General features: G+C 41.1%; 2 protein-coding genes and 2 long non-coding RNA genes across 5 annotated transcripts in view; 3 read left to right on the forward strand and 1 right to left on the reverse strand.

Annotated features, from left to right (window-relative positions):
• LOC109194440 (uncharacterized) overlaps nt 1-20,845 on the forward strand; it is a 149,648-nt gene that overhangs the window by 76,539 nt on the left and 52,264 nt on the right. The gene's annotated exons all lie outside the window — the stretch shown is intronic.
• Nucleotides 1,882-4,144, forward strand: LOC109195553 (tripartite motif-containing protein 16-like). Its single transcript, XM_019347767.2, has 2 exons — nt 1,882-3,741; nt 3,772-4,144. The coding sequence occupies exons 1-2, from the start codon at nt 2,106-2,108 to the stop codon at nt 3,798-3,800; spliced, it is 1,665 nt and encodes a 554-aa protein (XP_019203312.1). The 5' UTR covers nt 1,882-2,105; the 3' UTR covers nt 3,801-4,144.
• The window catches only part of LOC112842877 (uncharacterized), a 30,898-nt gene continuing 14,026 nt past the window's right edge, over nt 3,974-20,845 (reverse strand). Inside the window, exon 2 of the long non-coding RNA XR_003214912.1 lies at nt 3,974-4,507. This is a non-coding gene — a long non-coding RNA (uncharacterized LOC112842877). The remainder of the gene's footprint in view (nt 4,508-20,845) is intronic.
• On the forward strand, nt 11,488-16,028 carry LOC109195597 (uncharacterized). The gene is made up of 5 exons (XR_002057146.2): nt 11,488-11,642; nt 12,474-12,562; nt 13,438-13,612; nt 13,757-13,912; nt 15,683-16,028. It is a non-coding gene; the product is annotated as an uncharacterized LOC109195597 (long non-coding RNA).

Genomic DNA, 20,845 nt, shown 5'->3' on the forward strand with positions numbered 1-20,845 from the left:
TTGTCAGCCTCGTCTCCCATGCAGTAAACTAATGTGTTCACTTGGTTAGCATCTGTTGAGCTGTTCAGATTACTTGCCATTCTAAAACGCTCGAAACGTCTGATCCACTTCTCCCACTCCTGGGGCTTTGCGAAGTCAAACGGTTCCGGTGGCTTGATGGTGAAAGTAGCCGCTGGTGGAGCTGCCATAACCGGGCCAGGTGTCGCTGCTGCCGCCGGCAGAGCCGCTGCTTGCTCCGTCATGTTTGTCGCTAGCCGATCGCCAAGCTGACTTTCTATTCAGTTTTCTCAGTTCACCGCTTAGAGCGAGTGCACTTCTGACACCATGTTGTGTTGGGCTCTTGAATAAACTACCGCTCAAGCGTTAACGTGGAGCAACAACCATCTTTTATTTTAGCGTACTCTCGCCTGTTTACATACCACACATTTCCTGTTTAGTGGCTAAGTACTGCCACCTAGTGGCGCATGCATGTATATCAATATAGATTACACCACACAAGTAAGTAAGTAAGTAAAATTTATTTATATAGCGCTTTTCACAGATAAAAATCACAAAGTGCTTTACAACACAGGAAATGGGAATATAAAAACAATATAACAGTAAATAAAACAATGTAAAACAATAAAACTATAAAAACAGCATAAGAAGAAATTAATCAAATGCTTTTCTAAATAAAAATGTCTTCAGCTGTTTCTTAAAAGAATCAATGGAGTCCATGCAGCGAAGTAATCCCAAATTGGACTCTGGCGCTTTCTCCAGACTTTTCCTGACATGATTCTGCGCGTGGACGGAGCAGCGACACAGACGACTCGACTAACGTACTGCCACCTGCTGGCATAATGAGACACAGCAAGAAAAAACCTGGAAACTAAACTTCTTTTTTACCCTTGACTATTGTATGACACGCACACATCAACGAAAACTAAACACATTTTTGCTATAAATTCAGTTAATTTTAGTTAGTTTTGTGAACACTCATTACAGTTTTAGTTAGTTTTCCTTTTTTTGTTTTAATTTTTATTTCTGTTAACGAAAATGTTTTTTCACTTCTAGTTTTCGTTATTTCGTTAGTTTTAGTTAACGATAATAACCTTGGCTCTTGTTCAGGACACATTTGGGAGAGAACCTGCCTCTGTGTGTAACAGCGCCCCCTGCTGCTCTTGATGATAAATGTGCAGATGCTGATTCTTGCTGTGACTGTTGATCCAACTGGAAGTTCTGTGGTTACAGGTCCAGCTTCCTCCTGTGAAACCTGTACTAGTGGGCTGCTGTTACAAACCACCAAGTTCTAATATCCAGTATCTCCAGATCACAAAGCTGCAGTCAGTCAGTGGAGACCTTAATATTGACTCGTTCTCACATAACTGTATTTAGCCACGTCCCTGCTCAAGACGATTTTGTGTGATCAACTCGACCGTAATAACAGAAAAATACTTTTAAAGAAGGATCAGAGTTTCGTTTTATTCCTGTCAAACATTAATCACATTTTTGTGGAGATGAATGTGTTTGAAAACATTTTAATTTGTTTACTGTCTCATATACCAACTACTACACCTGCTGCACCCTCTCACCTTTGATGGTGTTTGAAGGAGAGAAACAATTGAAATGAACATAAACTTAAATGCAACATAAGCATCATGTCAGTGGCTGCCTTATCTGTATGTTTAGGATCATTATCCTCCTGCATTGACTAAAACTGAAGGACTGTTTGTTAACTTCAGTGAGAACTCTGACATTTCTACACTGAAGTTTATTTATATAGAAGAAAGTGTTAACAAGCTTAAAGGTTGAGGTGACCAGTAAATAAAAAGGGTTAAACACACAGTATCGCTCTCAAACTGCTCCTCTTCCTGGAGTGAAGCACAGCCTGATGACCCTCCCTCTTCTTCCTGCTCTTAAACACAGCACCTCCTCTCTGTCCACGTGTTTCCTCGTTCCCTCCCCTTCAGATCTGCACTTTGAAGATGGGTGTAACCAACATGTGGTGACATGTAAGAGCTGACAGGCTCCATTCACTGCAGAAACATGATGTTGAGATCAGAGCTCAGACTAGTTTCAGTTATAAGGAAGAGAAACTCACACAGTCACTGACACTGAGAGGAGAAATGGCACAGAAAGGAGTTCAGCTGGACCGAGAAACCTTCTCTTGTTCCATCTGTTTGGATCTACTGAAGGATCCGGTGGCTACAACCTGTGGACACAGCTACTGCAGGAACTGTATTAAAAGTTTCTGGGATGAAGAGGACAGGAAGGGAATCCACAGCTGCCCTCAGTGCAGGAAGACTTTCACACCGAGGCCTGTCCTGGAGAAAAACACCATGTTAGCAGCTTTAGTGGAGCAGCTGAAGAAGACTGGACTCCAAGCTGCTCCAGCTGATCACTGCTATGCTGGACCTGAAGATGTGGCCTGTGATGTCTGCACTGGGAGGAAGCTGAAAGTCATCAAGTCTTGTTTATTCTGTCTGGCCTCTTACTGTGAGAAACACCTCCAACCTCACTATGATGCAGCTCCATTAAAGAAACACAAGCTGGTGGCCCCCTCCAAGAAGCTCCAGGAGAACATCTGCTCTCGTCATGATGAGGTGATGAAGATTTTCTGTCGTACTGATCAGCAGAGTATCTGTTATCTCTGCACAATTGATGAACATAAAGGCCATGAAACAGTCCCAGCTGCAGCAGAAAGGACTGAGAAGCAGAAGGAGCTCGAGGTGAGACGACTAAACATCCAGCAGAGAATCCAGGAGCGAGAGAAAGATGTGAAGCTGCTTCAACAGGAGGTGGAGGCCATCAATGGCTCTGCTGATAAAGCAGTGGAGGACAGTGAGAAGATGTTCACTGAGCTGATCTGTCTCATCCAGAAAAGAAGCTCTGATGTGAAGCAGCAGGTCAGATCCCAGCAGGAAACTGAAGTGAGTCGAGTCAAAGAGCTTCAGGAGAAGCTGGAGCAGGAGATCGCTGAGCTGAAGAGGAAAGACGGCGAGCTGGAGCAGCTCTCACACACAGAGGATCACAACCAGTTTCTACACAGCTACCCCTCACTGTCAGCACTCAGTGAGTCTACACACTCATCCAGCATCAATATTCGTCCTCTGAGCTACTTTGAGGATGTGACAGCAGCTGTGTCAGAGACCAGAGATAAACTACAGGACATTCTGAGAGAGGAATGGACAAACATCTCACTGACAGTCACTGAAGAGGATGTTTTACTGTCACCAGCAGAGCCAAAGACCAGAGCTGGATTCTTAAAATATTCATGTGAAATCACACTGGATCCAAACACAGCACACAGACGTCTGTTATTATCTGAGGGGAACAGAAAAGTAACATTTATCAACCAACAACAATCTTATTCTGATCATCCACACAGATTCACTGGATGGTTTCAGGTCCTGAGTAGAGAGAGTCTAACTGGACGTTGTTACTGGGAGGTGGAGTGGAGAGGTGGAGCAGTTCGTGTAGCAGTTGCATACAAGAATGTCAGGAGAACAGGGACGGGCAATGAATGTTTATTTGGAAACAATGACAGATCTTGGGCATTACTTTGTGACACAAACAGTTACAAATTTCGACACAACAAAGTCCAAACTGTCCTCTCAGGTCCTCGGTCCTCCAGAGTAGGAGTGTACCTGGATCACAGAGCAGGTATTCTGTCTTTCTACAGCGTCTCTGAAACCATGACTCTCCTCCACAGAGTCCAGACCACATTCACTCAGCCGCTCTATGCTGGACTTGGTCTTAGTAGTAATAGTCTTGATCTATTTGGACTTGGAGCCACTGCAGAGTTGATTAAAGTCAAATAGAGAAGACAGGTTCATGTTGATCCCTGACCATTATATGTACTTGTGTAGTTTCTAAATGAGGCTTTACATTTTAGAAGCTGAGAAGTTCAGTTGTCCATTGATGTGTGAAAATAATATTGCACTGATTCAAACTGAACTTAGATTTATATACCTTACATCAATATAAATCTGAGTTTGTTCTTATGGCTGATAATCATGTGAGTTTAAATGATACTACTCTTCATATTCAGCATGTTTGAAATCTGTCATCAGTCTGGTTAGTGGTTTTATTCTGTAGTTGCTGTAGTGGGTTGTCAAATGCAACAATATATTGGAGCTGCAGTGATTCATCAGTTAGTCAATGATTAGAGAATTGATTGTTTTATCATTATTTTAGTCACATTTAAAGCTGGTTCCAGTTTCTGAAATGTGAAGATTGTTGATTTTCTTCATCAAATATGATCGTAAACTTAATGTCTTTGAGATTTGAACTTTTAAAATGCAACAAAAATTAAATACTTAATGTTTGACATTTAATGTAATTTTTCATATGAAATGTTTGATCACACTCTATCATTTATACATGTGTATATATAGACAATAAATGATACAGGCCTGTATATTGTGGAGGATAGACATGTTTCATTGCCCTGAGCTGTGTCTGGCAGGCAGAGCGTCTCCACAAATCTGATGCTTCTGATTTGGAGTAAATGAGCTGAGGGAGACACCTGGTGGACAAACACGGACATGACAAGAAGAAAGACTAAAGTGCAGAGTGGAGACAAACAGCTGGAAATACTTGTTGGAAAGGATTGTCATGCTTCAGACAAACACTCAGCACACACTCTAACAGTCCTTTATTTGCACTGAAGGAGACACGTGAAGAAACCAAGATAATGAAGTGAACACATTTATAGTCAGTGTTCAAGATGATGGATACAAATGAAAATCATGGAGCATTTATGCAATTTTATGTCTGTGTCACAGAAACTGTTCAGCTATTCTCTGTTTATTAGTCTATTTATCAGGAACCTCTGTTGATTTTATATGTAAATGATTTTTCTTCTATCACTGAATCTTTTAAGGGTTTTCTCATAGTAGTTTTGGGGAGTTTTTCATTACATTTACAGCTTCAGAATAACTTTGGTGTTTGATCAGATGTTTGATCCCTGCAGGGTTAGATTTTTTTCTATGAATGTTGAATTTGTTTTATTGGAATTGAGTTAGAGTTTTACTGATGAATGATTCATTGTAAAAAGTGGATCTACCAACAGATTATTTCTTTCTTTGTTTGATTAAAATGTCAAACAAATATATTTTCCACTCTTTGTGTGACAGTGGCAGGAATTTCTCTGTCCTGCATGTGGAGAAATCTGCTGTTAAATCAGAACATTAACAGGTTTCAGGTTGTATTCAAACACATATTACTGTGTATCATGTGTCAGCAGGCATGTGTTAACAGGGAGTATAAGACGCTTTAGTGGCTTTAATGCATATTTATGTGTTTAACACAGTAAGGTGCACAGGTTCTTTATACTAAAAAGAGGGAGGAGATGTGCTTCCAAGATTTATTATCCAGACAGAGAAAGCAACTTAAAAAAAAAAACAAATAAAAAAAAACCCTTCACATTCAACCATACAGGGAAGAGGAGTTCAGGACTGAGGCTTACCAGCAGGTGAGAATGGTCGACACAAGGGGAAGGAAGATCCATCAAACAAGTAAATAAATAAATAAATAAGTAAAAATAGATCAACAGTAACACTGTTGCGTCTTCCGTGGACTCTAAAGACATTATTCAGAGTGACACCTCGGTGTGAAGTTGAAACTGTCTTTGGTACCATTAACCTAGTTTGCCCAGTGACTGTTACTGCTCCTGAGCTCCGCTCTCCACTTCCAGTTCCTGTTCCCAGGGCAGTGTTGAGAATAGATTCCTTAATGTACATCAAAGTTAAAGAGAATATAGTTTGTGATTGCTTGCGACATTATAATATTGCGGTTAATGAGTGTAAGAATACAAAATTTAAAAAAAAAGGCCTGGGATGGGAACAAAGAACTGAGGTACAGGGCAGGAGGACAATCAACCCCCACCCCCAGGACAGTAGCAAGAGTTACTGAGGGTGAGGAGCAGACAAAAGGCAAACGGGCATTACCTTAAAAGGAGATGGGGGTCAGGGTGTCAGCACCCTTGGCCACTGTACTAGTGTATTTCCATTGTGGGGGTGTTTACTGTAGGGGGGAGGAGACCAGAGGTTATAACTGTAACTGTTGTGTGGAGTTCTTTAGATCAGCCTTTAGCATAGGACTGCATAGGACTGCAGTGTGCTGATGTCCAGATGCATCTGTAAGAATAATGGGTAATAAAAGAATTGTGTAAAACATGGAAACATCTCAGCGTGATCTCTACCAGGACCAAAAGAATCGCAGAGACCGGCGTTGTCTCAACAGCAGCTCGGGCCCAGCTTTCCCTTGCACCCTTACCAGTTCCTTGGGTGGGGTTGGCTGAAGCAGCTGGTCCCTGCTTCAGTTGCCAGGCTAACTGAGGCTGTATTCATCCTGCACCCGTACCTGCTCCTTGGGTGAGGATGGCGGACACCCAGTAATTGCCAATGCCTGTTCCGGTTCTCCGGGTGAAGGCAACAGTGACCCTGCCGACTCCTGCACCCGTTTCAGTTCCCTGGGTGGGAGCAGCAGAGGTCCAGCTAGCTCCTGCACCTACACGGCCTCCCAGGGTAAAGACAGGCAGAACCCAGCTCGTCCCTGCGCCCGTATCTGTTGCTCGGGTGGGGATGGCTGGTGTTTGGCCAGGCCCAGTACCCATCCCTGTTCCCCAGAGGAGTGCAGCTAAGAGTCAGTTACCTGATTAGTCGCAAGTTCAACAACCATCACAGCCACCAGCACAACCATCATCACAACCACCACTACAACTTTTGTTTCAGCCATTAGCTCATTTATCAGCTCAGTTTCCTGTTTTATCACCAGTTCAGTCTCTAGTTCAGTCTCTTGTTCAGTTTCTAGTTCAGTTTCTAGCTCTATTACTTGTTCAGGCTTTAGCTCTGTTTCCAGGTCCCTCTCTAGCCCAGCCCTGTTCACTTGCTGCCATCCTCTGCTGAAAGCTCTGGTGAGCTCATTCAGTCAGCTGAGGACTGCATCTTTCTGACAAAGCTCAGACAGACTGTTAGCACTGTACGTGCCCTGTGCAGCTACTGTTAGCTTCGCCTCAGCCGGACTTTTCTGCGGCTGCTGGCTCTGCATTCGACTCCGCTGGGGGTTCAGGAGAACTGCTCCGGCACCTCCTCGTCTCCGCTGGCGGCTCTGGTGAGCCCGTTCATCCACCACCTGCTCCACCATTTGCTCCATCGCCTGCGGCTGCTACGTTGCCATCTGGTCCAGTCTCGTCGGCTGTGGTTACCACACCATCGTCTGGTTCTGCACCCACTAAGCCTCCACCAGTACGCCCGGTGCCCGAGAATCGTCGCCCAGGCCCTCGTTTGCTCAGTCGCCACCGCCGTCTTCCACGCGTCTGGCGTCTGGATCTGCTCAGTTGCAGATGCCACTCTTCACGTGGAAACTATGGCCTGAGGGTGGGCCCCCTAAACTGGACTCATGGTTGACCCAGCTTCTCAGTTTGAGTTTTGGGCTCCTGCTGCTGGAACTTTGATTTCTTTGGACTGCTTTCCTGGACGCCAGCATTTTTGTTTTAAGCTGTTTTCGTGTATTTCTGAACTCATGCTGAATTAACACAATGTATGTTACACTGATATGACTGCTGAAATGTCAAAGCACCAGCAGCAACAGGTGCAACATGCCAATAAATTCTACCGTGCAAACAGCTCAAGTCAGAATATTTTAGACCAAAACTAACAACACTGTGAACAGCGCACAATTATTAACGAACTCATCAGTCTGATTACAGTTTGTTTAGATAAATCCAAGAGGATGTGAGATGTTGATGTTAAAACTGTTGCAGTGTTTTCAAATGATGGGACAGAGAGTGTGCTCCTGAATACTGAGGTGATGGTGACATTATTCATTTTTATAAAGAAATTAATTCTGTTTTTCTCCCATTGTGCTTGGAATGAGCTTGTTTCTCTTTTTGGTAATAATCTCCCCGACTCTGGAAAACCCTTTCACATGGTACTGAGGAGAGTGTCCCACAGCAGGCCTGTAAAGGTTTGGATCTATGCACCTCTGCCTAGATGATACCCATAGATCAGGTGTTGTTGTTGTTGTTGTTGTTGTTGTGCCCCAGTTGCTTGGTACAAAACAAACACTTCACCTCGGAATTCAAAAAAACAAAAGCTTGTGAGTATTTTAGCAGTAACACATTGCATTATTGACATGAACATTATGTGTAATATTTTACTGAGAAAGATCAGCTCAAAGTGTTGCCACACAGGAGGAAACCCTTCTCCTTTTAGCAGGCTCCATGAAAACAAACTCCTCTGTGTCACAGCTGAAACTGTTCGTAACTCGCACCAACACTCGAAACACTTTCTGAATCAGCGAGACTTCAGATGTCATCGGTGACATCACCGTCCCTTAAAGACGCCTCGTTGTTACATAACATCAATATCCACATTGTACACATGCAGCTATAGTGATGACAGACAGAAACAGGGTGTATGTTGTTAACAAAATGACAAACCACAGCATCATTACCAGCAGGTCCCATAAATATTAATCAGGTGTGTATAAGGTTCATCTTTTTGTATCTGACACAGAAACAAAAGCACAATGTTGTCTGCAGGTTGTTGGGAAGTCACTCTGAAACTGTCTTCCAGAAAACAACATGGATGTGCAGTTTTTCAATAAAACATGTTTTTATCTCAGATGTAAATTTATCCAGTGAATCTTTGAAACTGTGAAAAATTAGCTTGTTTGTGTTTTGTGACATAAAACACTCAGTGTTCACAACGCTCATGTGTGGAAATGTGCCGATAATGTGTGTTGGGAGCTGATAACAAGTTAAGACAGCCAGCAAATGTGTGCCCTCGATAATTGTTCTTTTAACAGTGCTGGTTAATTCTGTCGTGTTCATGTTGATTCTTAGTAGCAGTGTGTGCTCAGTGTGGTTTGTGCTCGGCTGCAGGGGAGGAGTGGAGCAGTGGGTTCAGGGTGTGGTGTCAGGGGATACTGGTTGTTACAACCAGCAAGCATCATCTAAACACACCTTCCCTATTTTAAACAGTGAAACAAATGAGATTCATGGTACGGTCCAGAAGATTTCTGAAACAGGTTTCCAGCCTCACATTTCCAGTTTGAATTAACGACACATTAGTGAATCCTCTTTATCAGCTTCCAGGCTCAAGCTGAATAAAGTGCACTTTGTTCTGCGTAACGCAACTGATGATGTGGTGCACAATTCCCTGGATCACAGCAAGTCTGTTGCACATGAGGAGAAACTGTTGATGTGGGAAGCATAAAACAGGCGTGCACTGCTGAGTATTTTTGTGTGATGGGGATGAAATAAGATGTGTTAACACTCACAGTCTGACCACTTGTGTCTCATAGCGATCGTGGAAAACACATGACATAAATTATATCATGACCCTGCTCACTCGGTGGGTTTGGGCAGTGTGAATAACCCTCTCAATGCTGCAGGGGAATAAGCAGGTGTAATGTTGTCACTACTGGAGGTGAAACATTGTTTAAAGAGGGAGGATACTTACACACTTCATAAACCAGCAAGAAGACTTTTTCCCAGAAATTAAGTTTTGATTAGTGGAATCGACAAACAGTTTGAGGCTGATTTGGCTGATATGGGTGAATATTGTGCAGATAATGATAATGTGAGATACTTACTGACATGTACAGATGGATTTTCTAAGTATGCATGCAGGTGTCTTCAAACCAAGGCAGGAGCATCTGTTGCATCTGCTTTTGAGGATGAGTGAGGGACGTGTACCTGTTAAACTTCCAACAGATGAAGGCGAGGAGTTTAATAATAAACATTTCCATCAGCTGATGGTTCAGTTTAACATCACACATTTCTCTGCATAAAGCCAGATTAAACCAAGTGCTGTGGAGCATTTTAACAGAAGCTTTAAGGGCCGTATGTGAAAATACTTTACATCTGTTAACTTATGAAGACATATAAACGTGGTCCAGGACCTTGTGCTGTCAAGGCCAAGTGCTGTGAGGAAAAGAACAACATGTCTAACCGGGGGGGTTTTCAGACTTACTCTGGAAAGCTGAGAGGAAGAGCAGTGGCAGCGAGCAGGTAAGTTTCCAGCAGGCAGTGAACAGACAAAGGGGACCAGCATCAAAATTTCCCCTCAGAGGTGGAAAAAGATGATGATAAAGAAGACTGTAACACATTGTAAAGGCGGCACCACAGAAGAGGGAGACTTTAATGTGGCTGATACGCAGAGGTGGCAAAAGTACACACATGTTGTACTTAAGTAGAAGTACAGATTCCTGTGTTAAAAAATGCTCCAGTACAAGTTAAAGTACTGATTCAATGTCATTACTTAAGTAAAAGTGAAAAAGTACAGGCTCTGAAATGTACTCAGAGTAAGAAAGTAAAAAGTAGCTGAGCTCTGCCTCATGAGCAGAGAAAAAGAAGGAAAATAAAAAGTGGCTCTATTTTCTGTTGCCTACACTGTTAACCTTTGCTGTATTTTTCACAGTAAAATACCACAAAATGCCCAGTAACTTACCTGAAAACATTTCTACAGTTAATTACTGTAATTTGCTATGCATTATGGGTATATTAAGGTTATTTACAGTAACTTACTGTATTTTTTAAAATTGCGGTAGTAGTTATACCTACCGTTAACACATTAGCAGTAGTGCTACTGTATTATGTGATTTGAATGGTTCATCATACTGTTTGTGTATTTTTACTCTTTCAGTGGTTGGTTGCAATAGTGCATTACATTTTAACTCTTTCACTGCTAACCATTTCCAGATTTTCCTCCAACCTATGCCATTTGTCAGTATGATACCAGTGAAAGTATTATGGTTTTGACTTTTTAGGGGACTTGCCTGTGTGTAAGGTTCAAGAATTCTGATCATCTAATCTGCTGCATGCAGTTGTATGCACATGCACAGCTGCTGCAAATGTGTGCTTGCCACTGCGTTGCCATAGAGATCAATTCAAGTGACAGCTGCTCCTGGGGAGAGGGAAAAGAATGCAGAAAGGCCTCCTTGTAGGGAAATTTTATAAAGCAAGGTTCTCCAAATCTCTCCCAAAATTCTGTGTTTTCTTAATTGACTTCCATTCATATGTAAAGACTATAGGGTTAACTACAAATAAAAAAAGCAGAATTCACATTGTTGCATCTCCATCACTTATCTCTGATTAACCCTGAACAAGATTCACACTTCCTTTTGTTAATTTTTTAACTTGCCACTATTCTGTTGTTGGATTTCACTTAGGTTGTTGCTGCTGTCTGTTTTTGTGTAATTTTGTACTTGTGACAAGTAGTGAATAAAGTTATTTAAAAAAGACGCAGAAAGGCGAACTTTAGTCAGTGGAGAATATTGTAATAATTTGGCGGAGGCTTCTCAGTCGAGCAGTAACTGAATTGCTCATTTACTGAACGTGCAACATGTACAGAACTCTTCTGGGAACTAGTCAACCCAACTTAGTGAAACACACACTGAATGCATGCTGGCCCCGCCCACCCACCTACCTACCTACCTCTACCTACCTACCTCTACCTACCTACCTCTACCAACCACTACCAACCACCACTCCATACCCTGACTGACATGACCTGTGATCCAGTGATTGACAGGAGAGGAAAGACTGGCCAACTTTGTTAGCTCTTCGTTAGGATATGCTCGAGAGGACAAAAGATTTTGCACCTCGTTATTGTTGGACCTCTGTGTGGAAACAGCGAACGGGACGTCATAAGGTAATGCAAAGGACTCTCCTATCTAACATACTCGTTTATTAACTTTTAAGAGCATATATATTTTTTGTGTGTGTCGGGGGGAGGGGGGGCTTAAACTCGGTGTTAGCTTGGTCGAAATAGCACATTAGCTGAATTATTCTGGAAAAAATAGGTTGTGTGTGTGTTTTTTTCTTTTCTTATTTAAATATATATTTAGATATATATTTTCCACGGGGAGGGGCGAGGAACAGAGGCGCAACACAGTCTTTGTCTTTTTCCCGCCGAGTGTGGTGCATTGTCCTCCTGCGCTTCTGTTCTATGACTATTGAGAAGCTAGCCACGCTAACAGTGGCACATTTAGCTTCAGCTCTTTGAAAGACAAGACAAAGCAGCAGGTAAAAATACACATTTAATGAGAATAAAGAAAGACAACTTTTTTTTTGGAAGTTTAGAGACTGCTAAAACAATCTTATCCAGTTTTGAGCTTGCTCATGTAGGTTAGCCTGCTTTATTTAATTTTGTGTGAGCTGCAGTACACAACATTAAAAAGTTAATATAACATTAGGTTGGTGGCGCGAGGAACTCCAACCTAAGTTTAATATTTATTATTTTTTTTAAGTGGGAAGGGGAGCATGTTTTTTTTCCTTTAATACAACGTCTTCCAGGGTCTTTTTCATAGGAAAACCATGTAACGTCTGTGTTAGGTTGGTCAAAAGAGCAATTAGTTGAATTATTCTGGAAAAGATGGGTTGTGTGTTTTTTTCTTTTATTTACTTATGTAAATATATTTTTCAAGGGTTAAATAAATGCCACATTAAATTAACAATTGTCTCTCTGTCTTTTCCCGCCCAGTGTGGTGCATTGCTGTCCTCCTGCCCTTGCTGGCCGCGCTGACAGTGTGATGTAGCCTCAGTTCTTTGAGAGACAAGACAAAACAGCAGGTAAAAAGACATATAAAGTTAGACAACATTTTTTTTGAAATTTAAAGACTGCTAAAACAATCTAACCCAGTTTTGAAGTTTCTCATGCAGGTTAGCCTGCTCTAATCTCAACTGTGGTTTATTGTTTCATAGGTTCCATTTAAAAAACAAGACAGTGTAGTGGTCTGTAAATTAGTCGCAGTTAGTGGCAGTGCCATTGTTAAGGGGTTTAACGTCAGCTTGACAGACCCTCCAAAATTTTTCCTCCAGTGTTTCAGGGTCTGCATGGTTTAAGTTAATAACATTGATCTATAGATAGTTTTTCTTTTAACTTTTTCCCATTTTTTGATACAACCCAAGCAATGTAGATCCCTTCTTTAATAATAGAACAAACAGATAATAGATTGAGATGTTTTTCAGTCACTGTTGTGTTGTTGCCATGCTCTTTGCAAATTAAAAGTTAAGTCAAATTCACACACATGCAGCCATGTACAGGTGTAGATTTTGTGGTGTTTGTAGTTCAGAATTAAGACAATTTTGTTATCATATGAAGAAACATCAGCACACAGCTAATTAACAGGGGTTTGTCTGTTTTATATTGTATAAAAATATAATACACACAGTTTGCTGCTGTTTCTCTTATTATTTATTATACACAGTGACCAACAGGAAAAAACAGCCTAACATTTCAGCACAGGCCAAAATGCCAAAACATTAGGCAGTTTTTTCCTGTAATTGATCATAATTTTCATTACATAATAAATAATAAGAGAAATAGCAGCAAACCGTGTGGATTCTATTTTTGTACAGTGTGAGGCCTGCTGTTCAGCATTCTTGTGGAAACCTTATTTGTAAGGGTGAGCACATTGTCTTATTGGACTCTTCTCTGTTTTTAGGGAATAATTTCATGTCTGCAAGCCGCTGGATGATCAGTTTGGAGGGCAAGGTATTTTATGAGCCTGAGCAGATGCATGACTTTGGCAGCACCCTTGCTGGCTTCTTTGCGTCATACTACGTTTTCAACCTTGAGTATCAGGAGTCAGCGTCCATCACACTGGAGATGATACAGAGGTAAATACTTTACACCATTAAAGCTTACACCATTTAGGAATGAAATATATGTGATAGCTTGACTACAGTTGCAGAAACATATAGGTGATTGCTGTAATGTATGTTTTAATTTTGAAATTAAAGCAGCCTTTTTTCCGTTAAAAGGTTCTTTGTGAGGATCAATCCAGACATGGGAACAAAATGCCCTGCAAAACTTGGTACAAGCCGCAAGACAGGTCATGTCGTAAAGAGGAAGGTTACAAGCATCAGCCCTCGGATCACCACCTTCCTCCAGCGGCTCTCTGGAGGACTTCCAACTAGGTAAGAATACAGAGATGATAATATCTTTTACATAGCTGATAATTATATACAGTTAAGCCCATAATTATTCATACCCCTGCTAAATTTTGACTTAAAGTTACTTTTGTTCAACAAGCAAGTTCTTTTTTGAGCAGAAATGACACAGGTGTCTCCCCAAAGATAATAAGACGATGTACAAGAGGCATCATTGTGGAAAAAAATATTTCTCAGGTTTTATTTATATTTTAGCAAAAAGTATCATGTCCAGAATTATTCATACCCTTCTCAATAATCAATAGAAAAAAGCCTTTATTGGCTATTACGGCAATCAAACGCTTCCTATAATTGCAGACCAGCTTTTTGCATGTCTCCACAGGCATTTTTGCCCATTCATCTTTAGCAATGAGCTCCAAATCTTTCAGGTTGGAGGGTCTTCTTGCCATCACCCTGATCTTTAGCTCCCTCCACAGATTCTCAATTGGATTCAAGTCAGGACTCTGGCTAGGCCACTGCAAAACGTTAATGTTGTTGTCTGCTAACCATTTCTTCACCACGTTTGCTATATGCTTTGGGTCATTGTCGTGCTGAAATGTCCACTGGTTCCCAAGGCCAAGTTTTTCTGCAGACTGCCTGATGTTGTTGTTGAGAATCTTCATGTATTGCTCTTTTTTCATGGTGCTGTTTACTGTGATTAGGTTCCCTGGTCCATTGGCTGAAAAACACCCCCAAAGCATTAGGTTCCCACCACCATGTTTGACAGTGGGGATGGTGTTCTTTGGGTTGAAGGCTTCTCCATTTTTATGCCAAATGAAGGCAACATCATTGTGACCAAATAATTCAATTTTTGTTTCATCTGACCATAACACTGAAGACCAGAAATCTTCTTCTTTGTCCAGATGAGCATTTGCAAAGGCCAAATGAGCTTTTGCGTGCCTTAGAAGTGCCTGGAGAAGTGGCGTTTTCCTTGGTCTGCATCCGTGGAACCCAACAGTGTCCGTTGGACTGTCTGCCTTGAGACATTGCTACCAGCAGAGCCCAGATTCACCAGAATGGCCTTGGTGGTGATCCTTGGATTCTTTTTCACCTCTCTCACTATTCTCCTGGCCAGCACAGGTTTCATTTTTGGCTTCCGACAACGTCCTCTGAGATTTTCCACAGTGCGGAACATCTTGTATTTTTTAATAATACTTTGCACTGTAGCCACTGGAACTTGAAAACATTTGGATATGGCCTTGTAGCCCATTCCTCACTTGTGAGCAGCCACAATGCACAGCTGCAGGTCCTCACTGAGTTCCTTTGTCTTAGCCATGAATGTCCACAGACCACCTGCAGAGAGCTGCTGTTTTTCACCTGTTGAGTTGATCAAAACAGCTATTTCCAATTAATCAGGGTAATTAGGATGCTTTAGAACAGCTTTGACTATTTGGAATGGATGGAACTTTGGATTTTCCCAGAGACTGTGACAGTTTGTAAAGGGTATGAATAATTCTGGACATGATACTTTTTGCTCAAATGTAAATAAAAGCTGAGAAATATTTTTTTCCACAATGATGCGTGCTGTACATCATCTTATTATCTTTTGTGAGACGCCTGTGTCATTTCCAGTCAAAAACTAACTTGCTAGTTGAATAAAAGTAACTTTAAGTCAAAATTTGCCAGGGGTATGAATAATTATGGGCTTAACTGTACATACTGTACACACATCCATACAACAGTATGAATGATCTCAGACAGATGTGAACAAGTGAATAACCTGAGCAAACATGAATATTGATGATGTGTCTTTGACAGGTGGTGACGAAGACTACGCTGAACCCGACCATCCTGGTAACAGAAATCTAAATCCCATGTCACATTCTATTTCCTGGGACCCACTGATAATTACTACATTTTGTAAATGATTTTTGTTTTACAATTGTAATAGTTTATTTAATGTTCATGCTGGTGGGTTTGTCCTGTTTTTAGTGGAATGAAAAACTGTTTTTCTTAAAAAAAATCAGACACAGAAAGTTGAAGGACTGTGTAGTTTTCATGGACGCTTCTATTTATTTTGGTTATTGACATTGTTTTTATTCAGTTGAAAAATGTTTTTCTTGTTAAAAAAATTATCAACAATAAATGTTGGTTTAATTCACTATTCTGAGACTACTTTATTGAATTATATTGTTTTTTGTAAATGTTCTTATATTGAATATGAATGTTAATATTATTTTATATGCTGCAAAACACAATTACAGTCTAAACAAATTATACTGTATACAATTACAGTGTTATACCATAAACCACATTTGCAGTACAGTGATACTATAAAACTTAATCACGGTAAGTCTTTCTAACTGTAAACCACGTTTACAGTAAAGCTGTTATACTGTAATATATGTTTACAGTAAAGTGGTTGAACTGTAAAACATCACAACAGTAAAGATACTGTAGATCAGTAATTACAGTAACTTACTGGCAATAGTGTTGCCAGTAAGTTGCTGTAAAAATACAATAAAATGTCTAACAGTGTACATTGTAGAGGGCGACTTTGTCTCTAAACAGGAAAACGAGCAGTCAGGGGTTAAAGTGGATTCAGCAGGTGGAGGAACCCTAAAATCAGTTGTAATGGCTCAGTGTCGGGAAAAGATCACAACTCACAATAATTTCTATTGAGAGCTTCTATTTCTGAATGTACAGGCTTTGATCAGCTGACCTGCTGCTCTTTGTGGATTTACACAAGTGAATTCAACCAGATGTCTGCTGATGTTTTATGAGTTGAACAGGCTGATTTCCATCCTTTATACTGACAGTAAATTGTTTATGCTGTCTTTATATTAGACACTATTCAGCTGGTATGAAGGTGAAATTCAGTGAATCTAAGCGTCTTCAGCTTACCTGCAAATTCATCTCTGCTACACTTGATGTAACCAAACTCTGAGCATGAAACCACAGCCACTGTGCAGCAGTCACACACTGTTCTGTACTTTAAATCCATCACAGTGCTGAAAACTAACCTGTTTATCCTGCAGTAACCTGCAACCTTTAAATAATAATGTCTCAGTTTCAGTTTAATATTGAACACAGGCTGCAGCTGGACGCTGACAGGTAACATAATTTTCATCTGCTGTCGCCTGGATGTGGAGCTGTACTGCAAACAAACACTGAAGCCCAATTCGATCAGAGTAGGAACAGAAATCTTTAACAAACTAAAATAATACATTTCATCAGCTTCTCAGCTGGCAACCCGTGGATACAAGCAGACTAGTGGATCAGAAGGTTAAAGTTAGCTTATAATCTCTAGTGGTTTAAACTTCATTAACTAATGTTTTTGATGCTATTTAGAGAACCGATAAAAACAAGCAGACACTTGAGTCACAGCAACGTCCCCGTATTATCAGAACAGTTTGAACTTTTGCTGTATTTCAGTTAAAGTGTGTTTTAAATCTGCATCACTGATTTGTGCCATGAAATGATCTCTTCATCTTCTTTCTGCCACAGCAAAGAAAGTCTTTGGCGATTAATGGCAAATCAGCCTCTGTGTGAGCGCACTGTAACATCATGACATCATAAACACTGCATATAAAACTTGTTCTCATCTGTCCTGTATGTCATCATTAGATAAGTTAAGAAAATATAATGTTTAATGATAATTCCAGAAAATAATACTAACATGTGGTATTATTACTAGTATTAATATAGTAGTACTAGTATTTTTAAAGGTGCTCTGATTAAATTTGGGGTGCTTGAACACCTCATAGGAGGAGTTATGAAAAAAGTGAAACCAAACGGAGCAACTTGTCATAGTCGACCTGGGCCGGTTCTAGACAAGCATATATGAGGGGGCAGACAGAAACGTAAAGGGGGCAAATGGTGGCAATGGAGACAGGAAAGTGGTGGGGGTTGGGTGGGGTGCTCTTGATAACTGTTTTTGTCATGTAACTGGATTGCACTTTGTCAGGCCTCTACCCTAACACTAGACCAACCTGGGTGTCCCACCTGAAGGCTAAACTTCTGCTGGTCTAGCTCTTAGGGTCACTGAGGCACGCAAACCCCCCTGACCACATTAAGGTGGTAATCCGTCAGGGGGAAAACAGAAAAACAAAACAACAAAAAATAAAATAAAACATTCCTCATCAGATCCTGAACTAAAAACACTAATTAGATGCCCTATATTAAATACATCCAAGCCCAACAGTAATACTTCTTACTACTGCCAATATTAACAAAAATAAAAAGGGATGGCAATGTTATTTAAAAAAATCCAGTTCATCAAGTCTTAAAAAATAAAACTCAAAAATGGAATTAAAAAAATAAAATAAAATAAAGAATAAATTAAACTGTCCATCCAGATCTTTACAACATAAAATCCATCTTTATTGAATGGCCTAATTCTTAAATAAATTTGTAAAATAAAGTAAGAATAAAATAAGGTTTCTCAATATAGTCAATATTTACAAAACTAAAAAGGGTTGGCATAGTAATTAAAAAACAAAAAAACAAACAAACAAAAAAACAATTCACCATGTCTTTCAGGTTTTTCTTTAAGCTTATTTGTTTTGCAAGCAGCTGAAGTCTGTTTGCAACTAAACAGCTCCACTCTCCTGTCTCCTCAGTCCACTCTACAACAACAGTCTCCTGTTTACCTTTCCAAAAAACTCTTACAGATTCATCCATATCCAACTTATTTGTTATGGACTTCTCATGGACCAAGGTCACCAAATTCCTCTTTCTTTTACGTCACAAAACTAAATAATCTTTGCTAAAATCGCTGTGATTACATCAGTATATGAAACGATGAAACTGTCGAGTGCAGAGTTGAAAGCTGTGGGGCTTTGTGTTGCGTCTGACAGACACAAGTCCCCCAGTCGGCTGCTGGCAGCAGACAGGCTCACAGTGGTGCTTGTGGGATCGAGAAACACTTCTTTTCCAGACTGAGGCTACGTCCACACTAGCCCGGATAGTTTTGAAAACAGCGTTTTTGTCTGAAAACGCGCCGCATCCACACTAGTGTTTCAGTTGTTTTCACAGAGTTGTGCGTCCACATTGAAACGTCTGAAACGCTTACGTTCCAGTACTGCGCATGCGTGAAACGCAAGACGATTCGACCTGCCTCATTTCTGTCTGCCACGTATTTACTTTCCAGCTCTTTGAAAAGCACAGAGTTTTTTAAATGGACTAACTGTCACGAAGTACAAGGTGGACTCACGCGCTGGACTCCAGGGATGATGCACACAAGAGAATTCATTAAAGAACAATGTCCAATGAGTTTTTATACACAGATTCGGGGCAGTGTTTTTTACAAGGGTGCGAGGCAGTGCTATGTACAAAAGGTGAGGGGGGCAGGACTCCGGGGAAAATCCAGGGGAACACGCTTGTCTCTCTCCACACAATCCAAACACGAATCCACTCGCACACCAGGGAAACAGTCCAGGGAGTCTGTACACAAAGAGAGGCTTGTTAGATTCAAAAACACAAACTGCACGGGAAAATACTTGCTGAGACGCTCGACTTTCACTGACGCGATTCTCACAATGATCCAGCGAAGAACAGCCGTTTCTTCCTGTCTTAAATACCATCCACACTGATGAGGCACAGGTGTTTCTTCCTCCGAGGGTGTGGGCCAAGGGCGTGAACCCATAATGAGTTCAGCCATGGTGAGAGAGAGAGGGAGAGAGAGAGAGAGAGACAGCTGATCAACGACCAGCTGAACCTCCAGGCAACAATGAGGTGGAGTTGTTGCTGCGAGTAACACAAAAGTACAAAGTTGCAAAAGCGAGTGAGAATTAAAGAATATGAAGAAAAACTATCAGGAGCATGTACAGACTGATATTAATCTTTAGGGCTGTCAAAATTAAAAGCAAACAAATCCACTGCTGTATGATGCCCTCCACTATCTTAGTTTAATTGGTCACATGACTGCATCACATGACTAACATGCGTCATCGTTTTCCAGTGTCCACACTGCAACGCAAAAGCAGTGTTTTCAAATGTATGCGTTTTCCTTGAACGAAAACGCCGTCTCAGTGTGGACGGAGAAAACGATTCATTTTCGTTTGAAAACGCATCAATGTGGACGTAGCCTGAAACTATGAGAAGAACAATGAGCTAGTCCCCCACTGTACAATTATAGTTGTGTTTCTTTGTTGTTAATTATCTCACGAGTCGCTGTTACTCCTGTCAGCCACCATACGGACAAGTTCTTAGTTTACAGATGATTTATTCCACGTTCACCAACAGGATCGCTCAGCGTGGGAACTAATTAAAATATAGCCAATTATATCATTGTGTCTTAAACATAAATATATAATGCTACTTTAGCTTGTCTCACATATTCAGTGAAATGAAATAAGTTAAACCATCCTGTGACTAATGTGTCAGTCGTGAATGAAACAGCTATTAGCAGTAGCGGTTTTTGATACGGGCAACATGGGTAGTTGCCCGGGGCGGCATCGTGGTGGGGGGCGGCATCACAGGCAACAACCAAAGAAAACAAAAACGCTCATGCTGCCCCGACATCATGCTAGCGCATTTTCGGAATGTCATAGGCACCGATCGGTTTTCTGTCGCCCATTTGCTGGGAGTAAGGGCGCACTCCGTTTACGAGGTGCGCCTGCTGCTTGCGGCACAGGGAGGAGAGGGCGGGGCGGCGGGGGATTCTCTGACTGGCTGGAGCAGCATCTAATAACCAACTCGCAAAATAAAACAAAATAAAAACAAAACAACAAACACGAAAACACCAGACATTATAATACAGACTTATAATTTGCACCGATGTTTTTTCAAATTCTGTAAAGTGAGCGCAAGAGCCCTCGGTGCGCCTGCTCGCTGCTGAAGTCAAAGTAAACTTTATTGTCATCTCCGCTACAAACAGTCCAGTATATAGAGAGACGAGACAACGAGGCTCCAGTTACAGCAGTGCAAGTAAACAAACAATAAATATAAGAAGAGTTCCAGCAGAGTAGTCACAGAGTA

This window comes from Oreochromis niloticus, linkage group LG18 (genome assembly GCF_001858045.2).
Source record: "Oreochromis niloticus isolate F11D_XX linkage group LG18, O_niloticus_UMD_NMBU, whole genome shotgun sequence".
In the NCBI taxonomy this organism is placed as follows: domain Eukaryota; kingdom Metazoa; phylum Chordata; class Actinopteri; order Cichliformes; family Cichlidae; genus Oreochromis; species Oreochromis niloticus.

What these genes read in the sequence shown, in the direction of transcription:
- LOC109195553 (XM_019347767.2), top strand. Translation starts at nt 2,106, where the DNA reads ATGGCACAGAAAGGAGTTCAGCTGGACCGAGAAACCTTCTCTTGTTCC. An exon ending in TGCTGGACTTGGTCTTAGTA is followed by an intron (nt 3,742 to 3,771) that starts GTAATAGTCTTG and finishes TTGGACTTGGAG; the next exon opens with CCACTGCAGAGTTGATTAAA.